Source organism: Podarcis gaigeae (assembly GCF_964106915.1).
Source record: "Podarcis gaigeae genome assembly, chromosome: 17".
Lineage (NCBI taxonomy): Eukaryota > Metazoa > Chordata > Lepidosauria > Squamata > Lacertidae > Podarcis > Podarcis gaigeae.
Genome location: NC_139694.1, coordinates 41,596,643 through 41,616,205, shown reverse-complemented (window position 1 = coordinate 41,616,205; position 19,563 = coordinate 41,596,643). Strand labels below are relative to the sequence as shown.

The following is a 19,563-nucleotide window of genomic DNA, read 5'->3' as shown; positions in this document are numbered from 1 at the left end:
GGCAAAATGCTTAGATTTACAGTACAACCAGCTTCAGGCATGTACCTAAAGCCAGAGCAAACAGAGATATCTCTGCATCCAAGGCTAGTCAAAGGAAGAAAGAGAGGAAAAGGAAATACAATATGCTCCTTCCTCTCCCGGAGAGTAGGGGAAATGACATCACACAGAGCCCTCTCTGCCAACTGTATTTCTATGGTCTGCCTATCAGCAATACAGCTCTGTGGGCTTAGCCCCTTCTCATGCAAACTAGCAAGAATGTGCATTTCTAAGGTTTGGCTGCTACTCTTCCACACCTATGGCATCACTGCAGCTCATTTAGTGAGTCTCAGGATTTGGGATGCAGGAAACCAGGGGCAGTAACTGTATCCGGAACCCTGCCCAAGAAGTTTATATAAAGCTTCAAGCCAATCAGGAGGCCAGACTGGGGAAGTTAACTAATGAATGAAAAGTAATCAGAGGAACTGCAAAAAGTGGGAGTTGATACTTTCTAAGGTGTGCGCCTTCATTTTAGGAACGGGACAATCTGCCACTGCTCTCTGGAGGGTGGTCAGAAGGACAGAGTGGTTGTGACGCTAGTGATGATGAGCAGATACTTTACCTTGTTTTTGGTCTGCCTTAGTTTCTCAGGCTCCGCTCCAGGGCTTCCCAGAGCAGTATGGTTGGCCACTGTGAGAACAGGATGCTGGACTAGGTGGGTCATTGGCCTGATCCAGCAAGTCTCTTCTTATGGACCAGCTAATTCAGGGGTCCTCAAACTTTTTAAACAGGGGGCCAGTTCACTGTCCCCCAGATACTGTTGGGGGCCGGGCTATAGTTTGAAAAAAAATATGAACGAATTCCTATGCACTATGCACTTTTTTTTCTTTAATTTTTTGCCCCCCCCCCAAGAGAGTGGGGCCCTAAGCTATAGCTTGTTTAGCTTATATGTAAATCCGGTACTGGGGGCAGGGTGTTGTGCCTTGTTGTGGTGCACCTGTGGGGTGAAACTAAGAAAAAGCTATTTGGGTGGGTGGGTGTGAAGAGAGGTCGGAAGCACCTGTGGCGATGCCGAGAATGGAATTAATGGAGACCCTGGCAAAAGAAGAAAATGCTCAGATGGCAACAGAAATGCAGCAAGGCACTTCCTCCCGAGGCAGGAGGGAGGCGGGCTGCGAGAGGAGGGCAATAGGCCCGTTAGACAGCGGCGGATTCAACAATTGACAGGCGGGCCGGGTTCAGGACCCTGGCAGGCCAGATCTGGACCATAGGCTGTAGTTTGAGGACCCCCAATCTAATTGCTCCAGGAGCTCTCTTAGTGGAAGGATCTTTAGGCGCGAGTGATCATGCTCTTCTGAAGTTTACTATACAGCGGAAAGGAGCAGCCAAACATACTAGGACTCACTTTCTTGACTTTAAGAAAGCCAACTTCATAAAACTTAGGGAAGTGCTGGGTGAGATCCAATGGACAGTAATACTAAAAGGAAAGGGAGTTTATGATGGCTGGGAGTTTGTTAAGAGGGAGTTAGTAAAAGCACAACTTCAGGCAATACCAATGGGACGGAAACATGGAAGGTGCCTAAAGAAGCCAGGGTGGCTATCTAAAGAACTTTTAACTAGTTAAGATTAAAAAAGGATGTGTACAAAAAATGGAAAAGGGGGGAAACCACCAAAGAGGAATTCAAACAAATAGCCAGCACGTGTAGACACAAAGTCAGAAAAGCTAAAGCACAGAATGAACTCAGGCTTGCTAGGGAGGTTAAAAGCAACAAAAAAAGGCTTTTATGGGTATGTTCGTAGCAAAAAGAAGAACAAAGAAACAGTGGGGTCACTCAGAGGAGAAGATGGTGAAATGCAAACAGGGGACACAGAAAGGGCTGAACTCCTCAATGCCTTCTTTGCCTCAGTCTTCTCCGATAAAGAAAACAATGTCTGACCTGAAGAATCTGGAGCAAATGATTCAGCAGAGGAAACACAGCTCAGAATAACTAAGGAGATAGTACAAGAATACTTGGCTAGTTTAGATGTATTCAAGTTTCCAGGGCCAGATGAACTGCATCCAAGAGTATTAAAGGAACTGGCAGATGTGATCTCAGAACCACTGGCAGTCATCTTTGAGAATTCCTGGAGAACAGGCGAAGTCCCGACAGACTGGAGGAGGGCAAATGTTGTCCCTATTTTCAAAAAGGGGAAAAGAGAGGACCCAAATAATTACCGCCCAGTCAGTCTGACATCAATACCAGGGAAGATTCTGGAGCAGATCATTAAGCAAACAGTCTGTGAGCACCTAGAAAGGAATGCTGTGATCACCAATAGTCAGCATGGATTTCTTCTTTTTTTTAAAAAAAATATTTTTATTAAGGATTTTCTTGTTTTACAGAAGTGTAGTGCCTCGTATTTTTCTTCTTCTTCTTCTTCTTCTTCTTCTTCTTCTTCTTCTTCTTCTTCTTCTTCTTCTTCTTCCATGTAACGTTTTTACAAATCCGTTTCATTTGTTGAGGCATTAGGGGGAGAAGAAAACAGAAAGAAAAAAGAAAGGGGGGGTGGGGAGAGGGAGGATGGATGGGGGTGGGGTCGGGTGGCGGTGTTTCTATTATGTTTAATGTATGTAGAGTTCGGTGTCAGCGTTGCTTGTGTTGTTCACTTGTGTTCCTTTGGTGGTGAGAGAGGTTGGGGTTGGCTTAGGGTGTGATTGTTTGCTTGTGATTGGCTGTGGTGATCTTTGTTTTCGTGTGTGAGTGAGGTGGGTGGGTGTTTTGGATCAGGTTAGCCATATTGATTTGTATGCTGTTGGTGGATTATTGTCATTGTCCTGTTGGGCTGTGTATGTGATAAAGGGGAGCCATACCGGGGTGAAGGCGTCTTCTTCTGTTTGTCCCCGTGTCAGTTTCAGTTTATTAGTTAATTTTTCTAGTAGGGCTGTTTCCCATACTATTTGGTACCATTGGTCCATGCTTACTCCTGACAGGTCTCTCCAGTGTCTGGTTATGATGTTTCTAGTTGCTGAGAGCAGGTGGGTTATAAGTTCTTTGTGGTGTAAATGGGCATTGTTGTCTTGGAAGATGTTTAGTAGGGCCAATTCTGGGGTGATGTCTATTACTTGCTTAGTTATTTTACATATTTCTTGTATGGCTGTTGTCCAGAATAGTTGAATTTTGGGACACTCCCACCACATGTGGAGGTATGTGCCTGAGGAGGTGCACCCTCTCCAGCATTTTGGTGAGGTTCCTGGGTGTATTAGCGCTAGTTTCCTTGGTGTTAGGTACCACCTGTAGGTGAGTTTCAGTGTGAGTTCTTTTCTTTTTGTTGATATGGATTTAAAGGGGGGTTTAGACCACATTCTGGTCCATTGAGTGGGGTTAATCTCATAGCCTATGTCATTCTCCCATTGTTTTTTGATTGTGTCTAGGGGATTTGCGGGATTTTGGAGTAGTATTTTGTATATTGCGGATACCGTCCCTTTACCGTTTCCCTTTGTTGTTAGGAGGAGGTTTTCGAAGGTTGTCAGGGGCCTAGTTGCTGCTGATTTTACTGTTGGGTTGTTTAAGAAGGCATGTAGTTGGTGTTGTGTTAACCAGGGCATTTGGGTGTCTTCTAGTTTGTCTTGTATTTCTTGTGTTGACAAGGGTTTGTTATTTTTATAAAAGTCTATTAGGCGATATAAGCCTTTGGTTCACCAGGTTTTTGTCTGGAGGTTTTGTACTGCATGGTAGAATAATGGGTGGTACGCCAGGGGGATTAGTGGGGATGGGGTTGGGGATAGTTTGCCTATTTGTGTTTTCCATGCTTTGAGCATGGTCTGTGTGTACCTGTTAAGTGTTGTGGGAATTTTCTTTAATTTGTTTGGGAGGAGTGGGTATGTTGTGGTGCAGGTGTTTTCAATTGTGTCCCTCTCTAGGTGTTCCCATTGTTTTGTCTCATCTTCTAGTATATATGGGATTATATGGCGTATTTGGTTGGCATTGTAATATGCTTCTATGTTGGGGATTCCCCATCCTCCTTCTGAGGTGGGGAGGTGCAGGTATTTGGGGCTTATTCTTGGTTTTTTATGTAAGAAGATGAAAGAGTGTAGTTTTCTCTGCCAACTGCGAAGTTGGGTTGAGGGGATCCAGATTGGGAGGGTTTGCAATAGGTAGGTTAGTTTTGGGAGTGTGATCATTTTGATCATGGCTATTTTGTCTGAGAGAGTGAAATTCGTGTTATTCCATCTCTTTAGGTCTTTGTTAATTTGTCGCCACAGGGGCTTGTAGTTGTGGAGGTACAGTTTATTGAGGTTTCTGGTTATTTGTACCCCTAGGTATCTGAACTTGGTGTGGCAAAGTTTTATTTTGGTGACCTTCGTGAGTTCTTTTTGGGTGTGAGGAGGGGTGTTGAAGCACATAGCTTCTGACTTTGTAAAATTTACCTGTAGGCCCGACACCATTGCAAATGTGTTGAGTTCTCTGATTAGGGAGGTTGCTGTGCTTATGGGGTCTGGTGTTGTGACCATTAGGTCATCTGCAAAGAGCCCTAATTTATAGGTTCTGCCTTTTATTTCCACTCCCTTGATGTCTGTGGCTGCTCGGATGCGGATTGCTAAGGGTTCCAGAGCCAGGATAAATAAGAAGGGAGACAGTGGGCATCCTTGTTTCGCGCCTCTTTGGATAGCTATAGTATTAGAATCCATATTGTTAGTTCTGCATTTTGCTGAGGCTTGGGAGTATTTTTGTTTGAGGATTTGTAGGAAGTTGGGGCCAAATTTCATGTTAGTTAGTACTGCTAATATGTATTTCCACTCCAAGCAATCAAAGGCTTTGAGGATGTCTAGGGACTTAATTGTCAATGGGAGTTTGGTTGCCTTGCTGTGTTCGATCAGGTTCAGTAGTTTCCTGATGGGGTCTGTTATATTGCGGCCAGGGACAAAACCAGTCTGGTCTTGGGCTATTAACTTGTGTAGGAAGATTTTTAGGCGGTTGGCCAAGATTGATGTGAATATCTTGTAGTCTTGGTTTATTAATGAGATTGGGCGGTATGATTCTACTTTGAGGCTGTCTTTTAGTGGTTTTGGGATGGAGACTATTTTGGAGTGGGTCCAGGTTTTGGGGATGGGGGCCCCTTTTATGATGTCGTTGAATAGGCGGGTCATGTAGGGCATCAAGGGTTCTTTGAATTTCCTATAGAATTCTGCTGTGAAGCCATCTGGGCCTGGGGCTTTGTGTGGTTTCAGGTTTTTGAGGACCGCATCTATTTCCTCTGGGGTGATAGGGCTGTCCATGAATTCCTGTTCCTCATCAGTTAGGGTAGGCATGGTCAGTCCTGCTAGAAATGTTCTGATTTCCTTCTCTGGTGGGTTATGGGAGGTGTATAGGTTGGAGTAGAATTCTGCAAATTCTGAGGTTATTTCTTCGGGGGAGAATGTTATGTTGCCGTCTTTTTTGGTGATGCAGTGTATTCTTGTTTTGAGTGCTTTTTTCCTACATCTATTTGCTAGTAATCTGGAGTTTTTCCCTCCATATTCGTAGAAACGTTGTTTAGAGTATAGAATGTTGATCATTGTTTTGTTAATTTCTAGGGAGTCTAGTTCTCTCCTTTTTTGTTCTATAAGTTTGAGGAGTTTTTTAGATCCTGTTTGTTTGTAGCGTGATGAGAGGGCTGTGATGTCTTGTTCTATTTTGCTAATTTTTGAGGAGGTTTGTTTTTTAAGGAATGTTTTCTCTTTTATGCAAGCTCCTCTGGTGACCGCTTTCATTGCGTCCCATAGGAGGGGGGTTGTTATATTGTTTACATCGTTTTCCTTGAAGTAGTTTTGGAGAGTTTTTGTGAGACTCTCTCTAATTTGTTTGTTTGTAGTTAGGATGGGACTGAAGGACCATGATGGGGTGGTTTGCGTTCCTTCTCCTATTTTAACGATGACTTCTACTGGGGCGTGATCTGTGATTTTAATGTTACCTATGTTTGTTGATTCCACTGAGGGGATCAGACCCTGTGTGAGTAGAATGCTGTCCAGTCTGGACACTGTATCATGGCGTCCTGATTGGAATGTATGGCTGATGTCTCCCGGGTTTTGCTCACCCCAAATGTCGTAGAGACCCCTGTTTTTTAGCATTTTTAGTAACTTGTAAGAGTTCCTAGTTGTTGGGGGTTTCCTTCGGAGGAAGGTTGCCCATGGGGTTGTGGGGTGGATATCTTTCAGGGATAAACCTTTCATATTTAGATTGAGGTCCCCTCCTAGGATTGCTTCCCCTTCAGAGAAGGAGAGGAATTTGTTTAGTGTCTTCTGGAAGAATTCTAATTGTTTCGTGTTTGGGGCATATATGGAGCCGATTGTCAGTTTGATTTTGCCATCTAGTGTCCCTTTAGCGAAAATGAATCTGCCTTTTTTTGTCCTTGAGGACTGTTGTGGCAGTGAAGTTCAGGTCTCTACCGAGTATTATGGCTACACCACGAGCTTTCCCTGAGCCTTGTGCGACCCACTGTTGACTGAAGCGGGGGTCGCTCAGGAGTTTGCTGCCTTTGGGTGGGTTGTGTATTTCTTGTAGGAAGGTGATGTGTGGTTTCATGGTGTTTATGTATGAGGTGATGCGTTTTCTTTTGATGGGGTTTCCCAGCCCCCTCACATTTAATGTAATTGCTTTTAGGTTAGCCATCTTGCTTATCTATTATGTGGGGCGATTCCCTGCCAACCCGTTCGGGTTGTCTTGTGTCTCTCTCTTCGTGTTGTTTAAAGAACCAGTGGGGTTGCGCTGACCTAGGGTGTGGTGGGTGGGGGGCTAGTGGGAGTAGAGTGAGATTTGGGTTAAAGAGTAGGGGGTAAGTTGTAGGGAGTTTCCTATATGTAGTCATATAGGTGTTTGTTTGGGGTATTTTGGGCCATCTGGCATTTAGCCGGTTGGTCCTAGGTCTCAGCTGGTGTGGAAGGCCATGTTCAAGGACAGGCCATCCCCCCTGTTGTCTGCGATAGGGGGTGATCAGCGAGACAGTGTGAAGTGACTTTGTAACGTCGCTGTCAGGTATAAGGTTCGTAAGCAATGTTGCCAATGTTATAAGCAACATTGTTGGTGTGTTGGGGTGGGGATGTGGGTGCTGGTACGCTCTGGTGCCACCATATTGCTGGTTGGGTATCAGATTTTAGCCTGATTGTGGGTTGTGTTATTAAGGTTGGAGTTGTTTTTCCTTAGTATGGAGTATGAGGATGTTGAAGGTGTGGGTGATGGGGAATGTGGTTGAGGTCGTCTGGACTGGTGTTGGGGTGGGGGTTTCTGTGGGGGTGCGGGGCTGGGGGGGATGTTGATGGTGTTAACTAAATCTATGTTTTGGGGGGGAGAGAGGGGGAAAGGGGGGGAGAAATCACCAGTCCTTCGGTTTGTGGGTTTTTTTTTTCCTGGTTGCTTCATTCAGCTGCGGTTGTTGTTGTTGTTGTTGTTGTTGTTGTTGTTGTTGTTGTAGGGTTGTCCATCTGCGATGAATTGGTTTGGTTAATCTTGGTCTGGTGTCTTGTGTCGTATGGCCGGCGGGACGGTTCTGAGCGTTGTGCTTGCCTGTATTGGTTTGTGTTGTTCTGCCGCTTCTGTTTTTTCTTTTTGCTCTGTACCGTCGTCCAGTTGCTTGCTGTTGTTTCCTCGTGGTTGGGGCTGTCACTTGGTGGGTTTGTCGGTTGCCATTCCGGTGGGAGGTCGAGTTCAAGGTTCTTTAGTAGTTGCAGGGCCTCAGGTATGTTGGTAACCATGTGTTGTGTTGTATTGGTTGTTACAATGAGACGGAAGGGGAAGCCCCATCGGTATTTGATCCCTGCTTGTTGGAGACGCTGGGTGCATGGGCGCAGGCTTTTCCTCCGGTTTAGAGTATCCTGAGCTAGGTCCTGTAGGGCCAGAATGGGGGTTTCTCCATATCGAAGGTTGGTTGAGTTTCTGAGGTTGTTCCATACCTCTTCCTTCTTTTTGTAGCGCGTGAAGCATACAATGATGTCTCTTGGGGGGGCGCTGGGTTTTGGCATGGGTTTTAGGGCTCTGTGAGCCCTCTCCAAGTCATCTGCCTCAAGTTTCAGGCCTGGGATTGTGTTTTTCAGCCAGCGTATAATTAGGTCTGTTGGGCTTTTCTCCTCTGCTTTTTCAGGAAAGTTGCGGAAGCGGATGTTACAGCGTCTATTGCGATCATCAAGGTCGGCTTGCTTAATTTTCATCTCTCTGTGTTCTGCTTCCATTTGGTTTACCAGTTCGTCCAGTTTCTTGTTCACACGTGCGTTCTCCTCCCAGTATTGCTCTATTATTTTTTCTTGCATTTGGTTTTTGTTCTCTAGAGCTTCCACTTTGGAGGTTAGATTGTTGATTAGTACCTGCATGGGAGCCATTGTGGCCTTCAGTGTTTCTTCTAATCTTGCTTCCATTTCCCTCAGATCTCGTTTCGTTATTGGGTGGTCATCATCTTGAAGGGGGGTTACCATCTTAGCATTTTTTGCCATCTCCCTGGTTGGTGTCATCTCAGTCTCCCTGATAGTTTTGGTTTGAGGTTGGCTTGGCGTCCACTTGGGGTAGGGCGTGTGGTGGTTAGGAGTTGTGCCAGTGGTGATTCCTGGGTATTGTTGGGTTGTAGAGCTGATCAGGCTTTGTTGGCTGGTGGCTTTTACAGAGCGTTTGGATTAGGCGGTCATTTGTGTCACTTCTAGCCTGTGTTTTAAGAACTTCTCTTGGGTTTTCTGTAGTTGCCTCAGCGGTGCCGCCGAGGCTGGGGGGGAGGGCAGGTAAGCAGAGGTGGGTAGACTAACGGACAGACAGTTCATATAAAGGGAGGGGGGTTAGCAGGTAGAGATGCAAGAGATTAGAGGGGTGGGGCCAGGGGGAATATGTGTTTAGGAGGGGGTTGTATATACCCAAAAGGGGTACTGGGGTCCAGTTAAGGTGGAAATTGGGGTTGGGAGTGCGCTTAGAAACAGAGACAGACAAATAGGCTATATGTAAAGGGTGGAGGGAGAAAAGGGAAGAAGAAGAAGAAGAAGCAAGAGAGAAGAAGGGGGGAGGCGGGGGGGAGAGGGGAGATTGGAGTAAGAGAGAAGAGAGAGAGAGAGGCAAAAAGAGAGTTGAAAGAGAGGAGAGATAGTACAGTAATATCAGAGGTATTAGATTGCAGCAGTAGTTTTAGCTATAGTATGAGGGGGCAAATTATGATAGGGTGATATGAATGTGTGTATGTGTTTCCTTTAGGGGAAGGGGGGGATAGAGAGAGGGTGGAGGGAGAGAGAATGAGAGGAGGAGGGGGAAGGGTGGGGGAGGGAAGGAGAAGAAAAGAGAGGGGGAGAGGGGAGGAGGGAGGGAGGGGGAGCTGCTGCAATGGTATGGGGGAAAGTCTTATTTTAAAAGAGGGGGGGGAAAGGGCTCCCCTCTCAAAAACAAACTGACGGACAGGCTAAAAAAGGGGGGGGGTTGATTTTAAAAAATAAAAGGGATAGAAAAAAAATTGGGGATGGAAAATGAAAGGTGGGATAAGGGGAAAAAATGAGGAGGGGTGAAGAGAGAGAGGGGAGAGCAAAAAGGGAGAGAAAAATAAAAGGGGGGAGTTGAGGGGGAGAGTATCAGTAACAATAGCAGTGATATAGAGGAAATTTTTGTTTTAAAAGAGAGTGGTGGTCGTAGCTGGGGGCGAAAGATTCCCCCCTCAAGAACAAGCCAACAAATAGACAAGAACGGGCTTTAAAAAGAGAGAGGGGGAAAAATGTGTGGTTTTTTAAAAAAATAAAATAAAAATAAAATAGATAATAATATTTCCTCCTAATTATTGTTATTATTTTTTATTTGTAAAAAAGTAATTAAAAATGTACAGGTAAAAGATAAAAATGAGAATTAAAGGTAAAAAAAAGGGGGGGTTGTCTTTAGATAGATAGATAGATAGAGCTTTTTATTTAAAAATGAAAATAAAAATGAGTAAAGTATAGGTAAAAGAGGATAGGTAAAAGAGAGTGGAAAGTCTGGGGCGAAGTGGCAGTCCCAGGAAATGGCCTGTGATGGTTCAGGGCTGTTTTCTGGGTACTGCCATTTTAATTCTTAAGAGGGGAGTTTGAGGTGAAAATAAAATGAGGTTTAAATTGAGGGTGTGTGTGTGTGGAAAAGTGTGTCTTTAAATAGTGTGTAGAAAAGATAGAAATAAAAATAAAGATTCAAATAAAGGGTGGCTGCAGCAGCAGTGGCCCCTCTTTTAAAAAGAAAAATGATAAAAGTAGGTATATGGGGGGGGGAATAAAAAAGAATTTCTTTTTAAAAAAGGGGGAGAGGGGTAGGAAGGGGTTAAAAAAGGGTTTTGTTTGTTGGTTGTTGTTTTTTATAGAAAAAAGGAGAAAAGAAGGGGGTAGTTTCTTCCTTTCTGTGATCTCCTTTGTCATGCGGCTTTGCATGGAGGGGTAGGCTCGGTCCTTTGCCTTCCCGTGTTCACCTACCTCCCCTCTTCCTTGTCGGCAAAGCTAGGGCTCCTCTTTCTTTCTTTCTTTCTTTCTTTCTTTCTTTCTTTCTTTTTTCCCCTTCTTCCTTCCCCCTTCTGTTTTTCTCCCTCTCTGCGTTAGCTCCACTGTCTTCCTGGATTTGGAGCTCCTCTCCGTCAGCATGGATTTCTGAAAAATAAGTCATGTCAGACGAACCTGATCTCGTTTTTTGACAGAATTACAACCCTGGTAGATGAAGGGAACGCAGTGGATGTAGCCTACCTTGATTTCAGCAAGGCATTTGACAAGGTGCCCCATGATATTCTTGTAAAGAAGCTGGTAAAATGCAGTCTTGACTATGCTACTACTCAGTGGATTTGTAACTGGCTGACTGACCGAACCCAAAGGGTGCTCATCAATGGTTCCTCTTCATCCTGGAGAAGAGTGACTAGTGGGGTGCCACAGGGCTCTGTCTTGGGCCCGGTCTTATTCAACATCTTTATCAACGACTTGGATGATGGACTCAAGGGCATCCTGATCAAATTTGCAGATGACACCAAACTGGGAGGGGTGGCTAACACCCTAGAGGACAGGATCACACTTCAAAACTACCTTGACAGATTAGAGAAATGGGCCAAAACAAACAAGATGAATTTTAACAGGGAGAAATGTAAAGTATTGACACTTGGGCAAAACAAATGAGAGGCACAAATACAAGATGGGGGACACCTGGCTTGAGAGCAGTACATGTGAAAAGGATCTAGGAGTCTTGGTTGACCACAAACTTGACATGAGCCAACAGTGTGACGCGGCAGCTAAAAAAGCCAATGCAATTCTGGGCTGCATCAGTAGGAGTATAGCATCTAGATCAAGGGAAGTAATAGTGCCACTGTATTCTACTCTGGACAGACCTCACCTGGAGTACTGTGTCCAGTTCTGGGCACCACAGTTCAAGAAGGACACTGACAAACTGGAACGTGTCCAGAGGAGGGCAACCAAAATGGTCAAAGGCCTGGAAACGATGCCTTATGAGGAACGGCTAAGGGAGCTGGGCATGTTTAGCCTGGAGAAGAGGAGGTTAAGGGATGATATGATAGCCAAGTTCAAATATATAAAAGGATGTCACATAGAGGAGGGAGAAAGGTTGTTTTCTGCTGCTCCAGAGAAGCGGACACGGAGCAATGGATCCACCTAAACATTAGGAAGAACTTGCTGACAGTAAGAGCCGTTCCGACAGTGGAATTTGCTGCCAAGGAGTGTGGCGGAGTCTCCTTCTTTGAAGGTCTTTAAGCAGAGGCTTGACAACCATATGTCAGGAGTGCTCTGATGGTGTTTCCTGCTTGGCACGGGGTTGGACTCGATGGCCCTTGTGGTCTCTTCCAACTCTATGATTCTATGATTCTATGAATAGTGCTATGCACAGATCCAGCCTAATCCACGGGATGAATGTGAAGCAAGACAACCCTGTCCACTTACTTGCGCAATACCTGTGGAGCAATGCTCACCTTGGTGGGGTCTCTCCTAGGCTATCTTCTCAGGGGGCTTGAGGACATACCTCTCAGGGTGCTACTCTCTGGTCAGTCGTCCGTACACTATGACCTTAGGCGCACCAAGCCATGGGATCCAAACAGCAGCAGTGGTTCAATGTAGTCAGGGGTTTGGTCACTGACTTCACAATCTCTCTCCTCTTTCCATTTCCTGTCAATTGAGAGCAGGGCTAGGCTAAGCTGTGACCCTCCAAATGTTTCTGGAGTGCAGCTCCGCCCATGCCCTGACCATTGGCTATGCAGCTGGGGCTGCTGGGAATTGCAGTTCTGAGGGACCACAGGTCAGGTGCTGAGATTCATGTTCTCTCTCTCTCTAAGGCCAGGTGACTATCTGTGGTACTAACTCCCAGTTGTGTACATCTCACAGATGATCAGACCAGAGTTGTTGTGAACTTCCTGACAGAACAAGCCCAAGCTGATTACATCAATGCAAACTTTATTCAGGTAACAGAGTCCTGAACTCTACCCCTCCCCACTGCAAACACATCTGACTAGAGGAATTTGCCCAAACTGATGAGAGCTGAAACACTGGCAAGCTTTGTTCCAGATTAAAGCGGGGGGGGGGGGGGCTCAGTTCCCTATTATACCATCCAAAAGATTTTACTTTTGCACTGTGTAAGTGTAAGAATGGCATTGACCTGCCTCCAGAGAAACCTCCCCCCAGGCCCCTCAGGTCAACCACAAAATGGCACTTCTCTCCCCACCAGGGAGGAAGGGGTGGGTCAAGAGCTACACCAGGAACAAGGGGGAAATGAAGATCTACATTGGGATCTGCTGCCCCTGGGGATCCTGCCACCCAAGGCAGTTGCCTCACTTTGCCTCATGGCTGGTCTGGTCATGTTTTTATAGGCGTCAGTGACTGGCCTGTGCCTCATGACTGGAAGGAGAAATGCCCAAAGCAGTAGTAAAAGAGGCAGCCAACTCTGACAGCAAGTAGCTTGGCTGCATCTGTTGTGTCAGAGTGATTGAAGGGTCCAGTATCCCCGCAGAGGTGCAGGCAGCATCCTGCTCTTCCCCCAGGTGAAGATGCTTGGAAGCATGCAAGGCCAGTTTAGCAAATGATGCAAAGATCCAGCAGCTGACCTCCATGGAGAAGGGGGGCTTTTGTCCCATAGTAGCCTTTTCATGATTTTATTTTATTTCTCAAGGTAAGCTAGTTGCGTGTCGAGACCCCACAGCCACCCCCTCGTTGGGAAATAACTCACACAAGGACACAGATATTAGGTTTATGTTACTGGGCAAATTTTGGCCACAACTTTATTGAATTACAGAATGCGAGCGGTATTGGCTTAGGCATTGATTGGACCTGACTATATCTGACTCTGTGCAGGAAGTCCAGTAAGGGTAAGCCCTGTAGGGGGAGCCCTGTTGATGCAAACCAGCTCAAGCTCCCCCTGGTGTTCCCGTCGGTCAAAGCCCTAGCCCCCAACTGGGCTTCTGACTAGATCAACACCCAGGGATTCCTTTAACGGAATACCCTTAAGATGGAGGGGCAGGTGATGGCCACACCTCCCCTCCCCCCCACAAGGTCAAAAAATACGTAACCACAACCCTAACAAAGTTGTGACGATTGCTACGAGGTAGGCGAAAGCCAAGTGGCCAGTGCCAATTTGCCAAGTGAAAAAATTCCTACCAGGCCCCTTGGACAACCAAGGTGACCAACCGAAATCCATAGCAAGGCCAGTGCCTAACCTGCAAATAGGGAGGGAGGGTGATTGAGGAAGCGAGCTCGTTCCTCGGTTTAAACTGTCCTGGCCACACCCCGCCGGCCAGCGGATTGGCTGGCCGGGCTCTGACGTGGCCGGGATCCCCCAGGCAATGGGGGACAAAGTCCCCCGCCCCCGGTGGGGAGTGGGTGGCCATGCGGTCCACCGCAACTCCTCCCCACTGGGAAGTGGAGCAGATAAGTTTCATCAGGCACACTAGAATGGCATTATGGCAAAAGACAGAATTGAAGGCTCTTCCTACCATCAGTTTAAAGTCCCAGTTTACTAGAATACATTTCTAGTCCTCATGGTTACAGAGATAAAATTGACAGTGGGATGACAACGTACTCTAAAGGCTCTTGGGAATCCTAAATTTAGCGATAAGATACACGCACTGAAAATATTGCTTTGAGAACATGAATGTTATAGAAGTGGACAATACATACCCCAGTTGCAGTTTAGCACTGACCATTCTATTTACAATGGAATGCAAAGTATTTTTATCAAGCATAAATCAAATGGGTGAATTATCCAAAGCCCTCTGACTCATTCTAATCTCTAACCAATTGCCCTCCCTCTCCTTTGTTTATCCCTACTTATCTTCAAATAGAATGCTGTTCTCCAGCTCAGGGGTGATTACGGGGTGTTCAACAGAATGCATGATGTTCAGTTCACGTTTGCGATTCTCTTTTCTTCCCACAGGGTGTGGATAACAAGCAGTGCTATATTGCAACCCAGGGGCCTCTTCCACACACAGTGCTGGACTTCTGGCGCATGATTTGGCAGTACAAGGTGAAGGTGAGTTGTCCAGGCAGATCACAAGTAATATCCTAGATATTAAAGCAAGCTCTGAAGTGCAAATCGCGCCCAGCAGATTGGATTGATCTGTATAAGACCAGTTTCTCTGACAACAAGGCATCTGGTGAACAGTCCCTCTCAAAGCAAATTCAAATTAATGTTTCTGCTCCTTTATGGCAGCAGCAAGGAAACCTTTTTCAGCCCGACAGCCACATTCAGGTCTGTGGAAACCTTCTGGACCACATCCCAGTGGTGCCAGAAGCAAAAGTGCACAGAGCAGCAAATGTAAATTTTACCCATGCACTGTAGTACAGTTTCTACACACCCCGCTGTTCTCTCTGGGCCTGGCGTTCTCCACCACTGCTTCATGATGTTCTTTCATTGCAGGTGATTGTCATGGCTTGTCGGGAAGTGGAACTAGGCAAGGTGAGGGCTCCTGAAGGAGAGATGGTATTTGGAGGCTAGGAAGCCTCATGGGGTCTCTCATCCGGGCCTTGAGGTTTTGAGGACAGCCATGTTGCCACCATCTCTCTTACCTAACCTTTCTTGCTGTCCTATGCCTTTTCTTTCTCAGAAAAAGTGTGAGCGCTACTGGCCTTTGGCAGAGGAAACCTTGCATTTTGGATCCTTCTCTGTGGCACAGGTGAGGTTGTTACACATGGACAGGAAGAAGCTGCATGAGGAAGGAGGAGCCTGGTTCCTGGCAGGGGATGCTGGCACAGTTCTTCATCAATGCACAAGCACAGGAATCTCCACTGCCAACCTAAGCTGGATTAAAGGCCATTTCTTCTCACTAAGGAAGGGCTGGGAATTGTCGTTAAGAACCTGAGAATTGTTAGATCAGACCAAAGTCCCATCTCATCTAGCATTCTGATACCAGCAGTCAAAACCAAGCAGATGCACCTGCTGGAAACACACAAGAAGAGTGCAAACATGATGCCCTCCCCTGTTGCAGGACTGGCTGACTATCCTGCCATCCTCATGATGTCATTGGATCCAAGTTCCCATGAGCCCCATCAGCATGACTGATGGCCAGGAATGATGGGAGTTGTAGTGCAGCGATCCCTTAAGGGCCACAGGCTCACTATAGCTGCCACATAGTTTGTGCGCAGTCTCTGGTAAAAACATTAGGTCCAGTCGTGACCGACTCTGGGGTTGCGGTGCTTATCTCACTTTATTGGCCCAGGGAGCCGGCGTACAGCTTCCAGGTTGTGTGGCCAGCATGACTAAGCTGCTTCTGTCGAACCAGAGCAGCACACGGAAACGCCGTTTACCTTCCCGCCGGAGCGGTACCTATTTATCTACTTGCACTTTGACGTGCTTTCAAACTGCTAGGTTGGCAGGAGCAGGGACCGAGCAATGGGAGCTCACCCCATCGTGGGGATTCGAACCACCGACCTTCTGATCGGCAAGTCCTAGGCTCTGTGGTTTAACCCACAGCGCCACCCGCGTCCCACAGTCTCTGGTACTTGGAGGTATATTGCTCTTAGAAATTTTGCTCTCTTACCAGACGTAATCTTAGCAGCTGGCACCCTTGGGCAATTCCTGGGCCCTGGGCCCTTCCACACTGAGCAGCTGGATCTTCAGGCTGACACCTAACATTTCCCACCATGTTCCCCACTGTTGCATTGCTCCAGAGCACAGAGGGAAGTTTGAAAGAGCAGTTCATGGCACACCCATTCCTGCCACCCTCAGCCCACCAACATGGAGGCCGGGGGCAACAAATGGCCCTTTACAGGGGGCCCCTGAAACCTGGAACTAGCCCTGCTCATCACAAAGAGATACTGAAAGGCCTTTCTCCCTGGGAGTTAATTCATCTTTTTTTGAGAACCAGCTAAATTACCTTTGCCATTTCATGTGTCAGCGAACTCCATAAGCTGCATCACATGTTGTGTGGCTACAAGGTGCTTCTTGGATCCGTCCCATACTTAATTCCTGCCCAGTCAGGAATTTGCCTGATCCCATGTCAAACCATTAGTCCGTCTAACTCAAAATGGGATGTTTAGGGAAGTTTTTAATGTCTGAAGTTTTATTCGGTTTTTAATGTTCTGTTGAAAGTTGCCCAGAGTGGCCTAGGAAACCCAACCAGATGGGTGGGGTAGAAATAATAAATTATTATTATTAGTAGGAGTAGTATTAGTATTATTAAATTGCCTGTACTGATTCCAGGCTTTCAGATGGGGCTCTTTCCCAGCCTTTACCTGCAGATGCCTTGGATTGAACCTGGGACCTTCTGCAGAAAGGCATGGTCTCTGCCCCTGAGACTTCATCTGCAGTGAACTCCATCCATTGGCAAGAGTATTGAGAATTTGGTCAAAGTTCCTGAACCCTTTCACAAAATGACAATCGCCAGGGTTTAAGTTTGTCAGGAAGCCATTTCTCATGTCAAGCAAGCTATCCCATAAAACAGAACTGTGATGGTTAACAAAACACTGTCCAATTGTACCTACATTAGAGATAAGGAACCTGTGGATCTGCAGATGTTGCTGAACTACAGTTCCCACCATCCCTGAGCTTTGGCTACACTGACTGAGGCTGATGGGATTGAAGAGTTCTCTATCTCTAGCCTATATTATAGGTGGGCAGCGTAACTGAGCAAATGAGATATCTCCCATTTGGGGAGATAAGAATATTTTGAACAATGTGATGGGCGGTTTTCTTGTCTCTTCCTCAGGTTAAAGAACAGGAACTCAATCCAGATGTCATTCTGCGGATGCTTACCCTGACCTTTCAGAAGGTAAAGCTACTCCATGGCACTTAATTGCTAGGCAAGGCCCACTGGAATTGTGGGGCACACCCAAGTCCAGGTCTTGGGGCTGCACTTTCTGGCTCTGGGGCCTCAAGGTCAGCTGCATGAGCTGGAAGCTGAAGGAGCAGCAAGTAGAAAGCACTGCTCTGTGGACCAGGCAGGAGCACAAGGCGGGGCTCTGAATATTTATTGCAGGCTTCGTCCTGCTTGCCTGGAACCTTATCAGGCTCTGCCCAGGCCCTATCCCTACTATGGTTGCTGGCAAAATCAGCTTCTTTGCTGCTGAATGAAGCACCATTCCTTTTGACCACTGTTAAGAGACTGGTGTGCTCCACAAACAGGGAGAGCGCTCAGAGATCCAGGTCGGGAAATGTCAGAGTGTTCCTTCTAGATTCCTGTGGCAATGGCACAGGAGAAAAGGAGCCCCTGCTGCAGTGCAGTCATTTCATCACCACCATCAAATTCCAAGGGATTTGAGACCCACAAGGAATTGTCCAGGGGCAGATAAGGCCTGTGGGTTTAGGGTTTGCCACCGGTACTGTAGACAGGCCTTCATGGGACCAGAGTTCCAGAGTTCCTTGGTTGAAGACAAACCATTCAATAGTCTTGAAGAATGGGTTTTAATTTGAGGTGGCATCAGGTGCTTGCATTAGCAAACATAAACATGTCAGAGGGTGCAAATGGCTTTCCTCTCCTACCACCTGTTCTGTGTCAGCCCCATTCAGATGTGGTGATATTGATCTGTACCTCTCCCCCCCCCCCAGGAGGAGCGGGAGCTATCCCATTTCCAGTATGTGGCTTGGCCAGACCGGGGCATCCCAGACACTTACGGCCACTTCCTTGGCATGATTGAGCAAGTGAGAAGCAAGCAGGGTGAGAGTACTGTGCCCATCTGTGTGCATTGCAGGTAAGGGGCAGCCCCAGGGCAAAGCCCTATAGACAGACCACACCACAGTCATGGGGTCTTAGAGGATCAGTAACTGGTTAAAGGGAGCAAAGAGCAGAAACAAATGGGCTGTCCCCACAAGTCACAAAGGAGAGAAGCACAGAGTCTCCCAAGGATCTGCACTGAACTTGTTGTGCTTTAACCCATTCATAAGTGATCTGGAGTTAGAGAGGAGCAGTGAGGGGGCCAAGCTTGGGCACACGGCCATATTTTTATTATTATTATTATTGGTGTAATAAATTTTATTACAAGTCCAATAAAAGCCACATTGTCACATTACCAAATTACAATTCAATTAAAAAGAAAGAGAGCCTATTATTCAAAAACTAAATTAATCAATTTGAGATGACTTCCCATGTACTGGCTTTCTGGTTACAAAGTTCTTATGTCTTCCTCCTTTCATAATCTTGATTAATCCAATAACAACAGTTCTGACCTTAATCCTTTGTTGACAGCCACTTGTTTCTTGACTTCCATTCGTAATTGCATATTTAATAGCTTTTATTTCTGCAAGCAGAATTTATATCCAATAAATTTCCTGTGTGATATGTTAATTCCAGTTGTTTCTTCATTTTCCCTGCTTTAATTCGATCATAAAAGGCACCTATGCTTCCACATTTTCGTTTTCACTTCTGTTCTCAGAAGCTGTTATTTCTACTGCGTCACTGCACCATCTTTGTTTGTCTGAGCGAAGGTCTGGCACTCTCCCCAGGCAGAACTCCAACATATCCTTTCTCTTCCAATACTTAGTTCTTAACGATCTGGTGTCCCGCCACTGCTCTGGTGGATCAAGGAACCATAATCTTAACTGCAATTCAGTGGAAGTTAGAAGCTTCAATCGTATCGACATTCTCACGCAGTCCCATTTCCATTTAAAAATCCATAAATATTATCTTATTCTCTTTGATTTCCTCTTGCTTTTTATCAATCCATTGATATTCTGGGAAAGAGTTGCCGAATCACTGATGCAGCAAAACGTAATATATATTCAGAAAGGGTAAAGGCTCCCCTCCCCCAGTAATACTTCACCTTGTTATGATGGAAATCTTCCTCTCTCCAATTCAGATCGTTGTCACTCAGTGGCTGATTTATTTAGCAGTTTATCTTGTCTCCTTAGCCCAGTACATGTTTGCAAATTAGATCCTATTAAAATTCCAAAGTACAGAAGAACTGCCAATAAGCGAAGCGCATTGCACCCAGCGTCTCCTGCCTCCATCTGGAGTGAGAGCCGGGTATCAGAAGATCTGCAGGTGAAGCTCACCCCCTCCCCGGACATGGGGGTGGAGAGCTTATAAGGACAACTGCCCTCGTTATTCTTGTTTATACAGTGGTACCTTGGGTTACATACGCTTCAAGTTATATACGCTTCAGTTTACAGACTCCGCTAACCCAGAAATAGTGCTTCAGGTTAATAACTTTGCTTCAGGATAAGAACGGAAATCTTGCTCCGGCGGTGC

At 46.2% G+C, this 19,563-nt stretch overlaps 1 protein-coding gene across 6 annotated transcripts in view; it reads left to right on the top strand.

The window, feature by feature from the left end:
- Positions 1 to 19,563, top strand: part of PTPN18 (protein tyrosine phosphatase non-receptor type 18) — an 86,212-nt gene that overhangs the window by 42,927 nt on the left and 23,722 nt on the right. For all 6 annotated transcript variants that reach the window (XM_083718945.1, XM_083718946.1, XM_083718944.1 and 3 more), the window contains 6 exons: positions 12,275 to 12,351; positions 14,316 to 14,411; positions 14,799 to 14,837; positions 14,986 to 15,054; positions 17,086 to 17,148; positions 17,925 to 18,067. In XM_083718945.1, the coding sequence (XP_083575071.1) occupies positions 12,275 to 12,351; positions 14,316 to 14,411; positions 14,799 to 14,837; positions 14,986 to 15,054; positions 17,086 to 17,148; positions 17,925 to 18,067 (487 nt within the window). The remainder of the gene's footprint in view (positions 1 to 12,274; positions 12,352 to 14,315; positions 14,412 to 14,798; positions 14,838 to 14,985; positions 15,055 to 17,085; positions 17,149 to 17,924; positions 18,068 to 19,563) is intronic.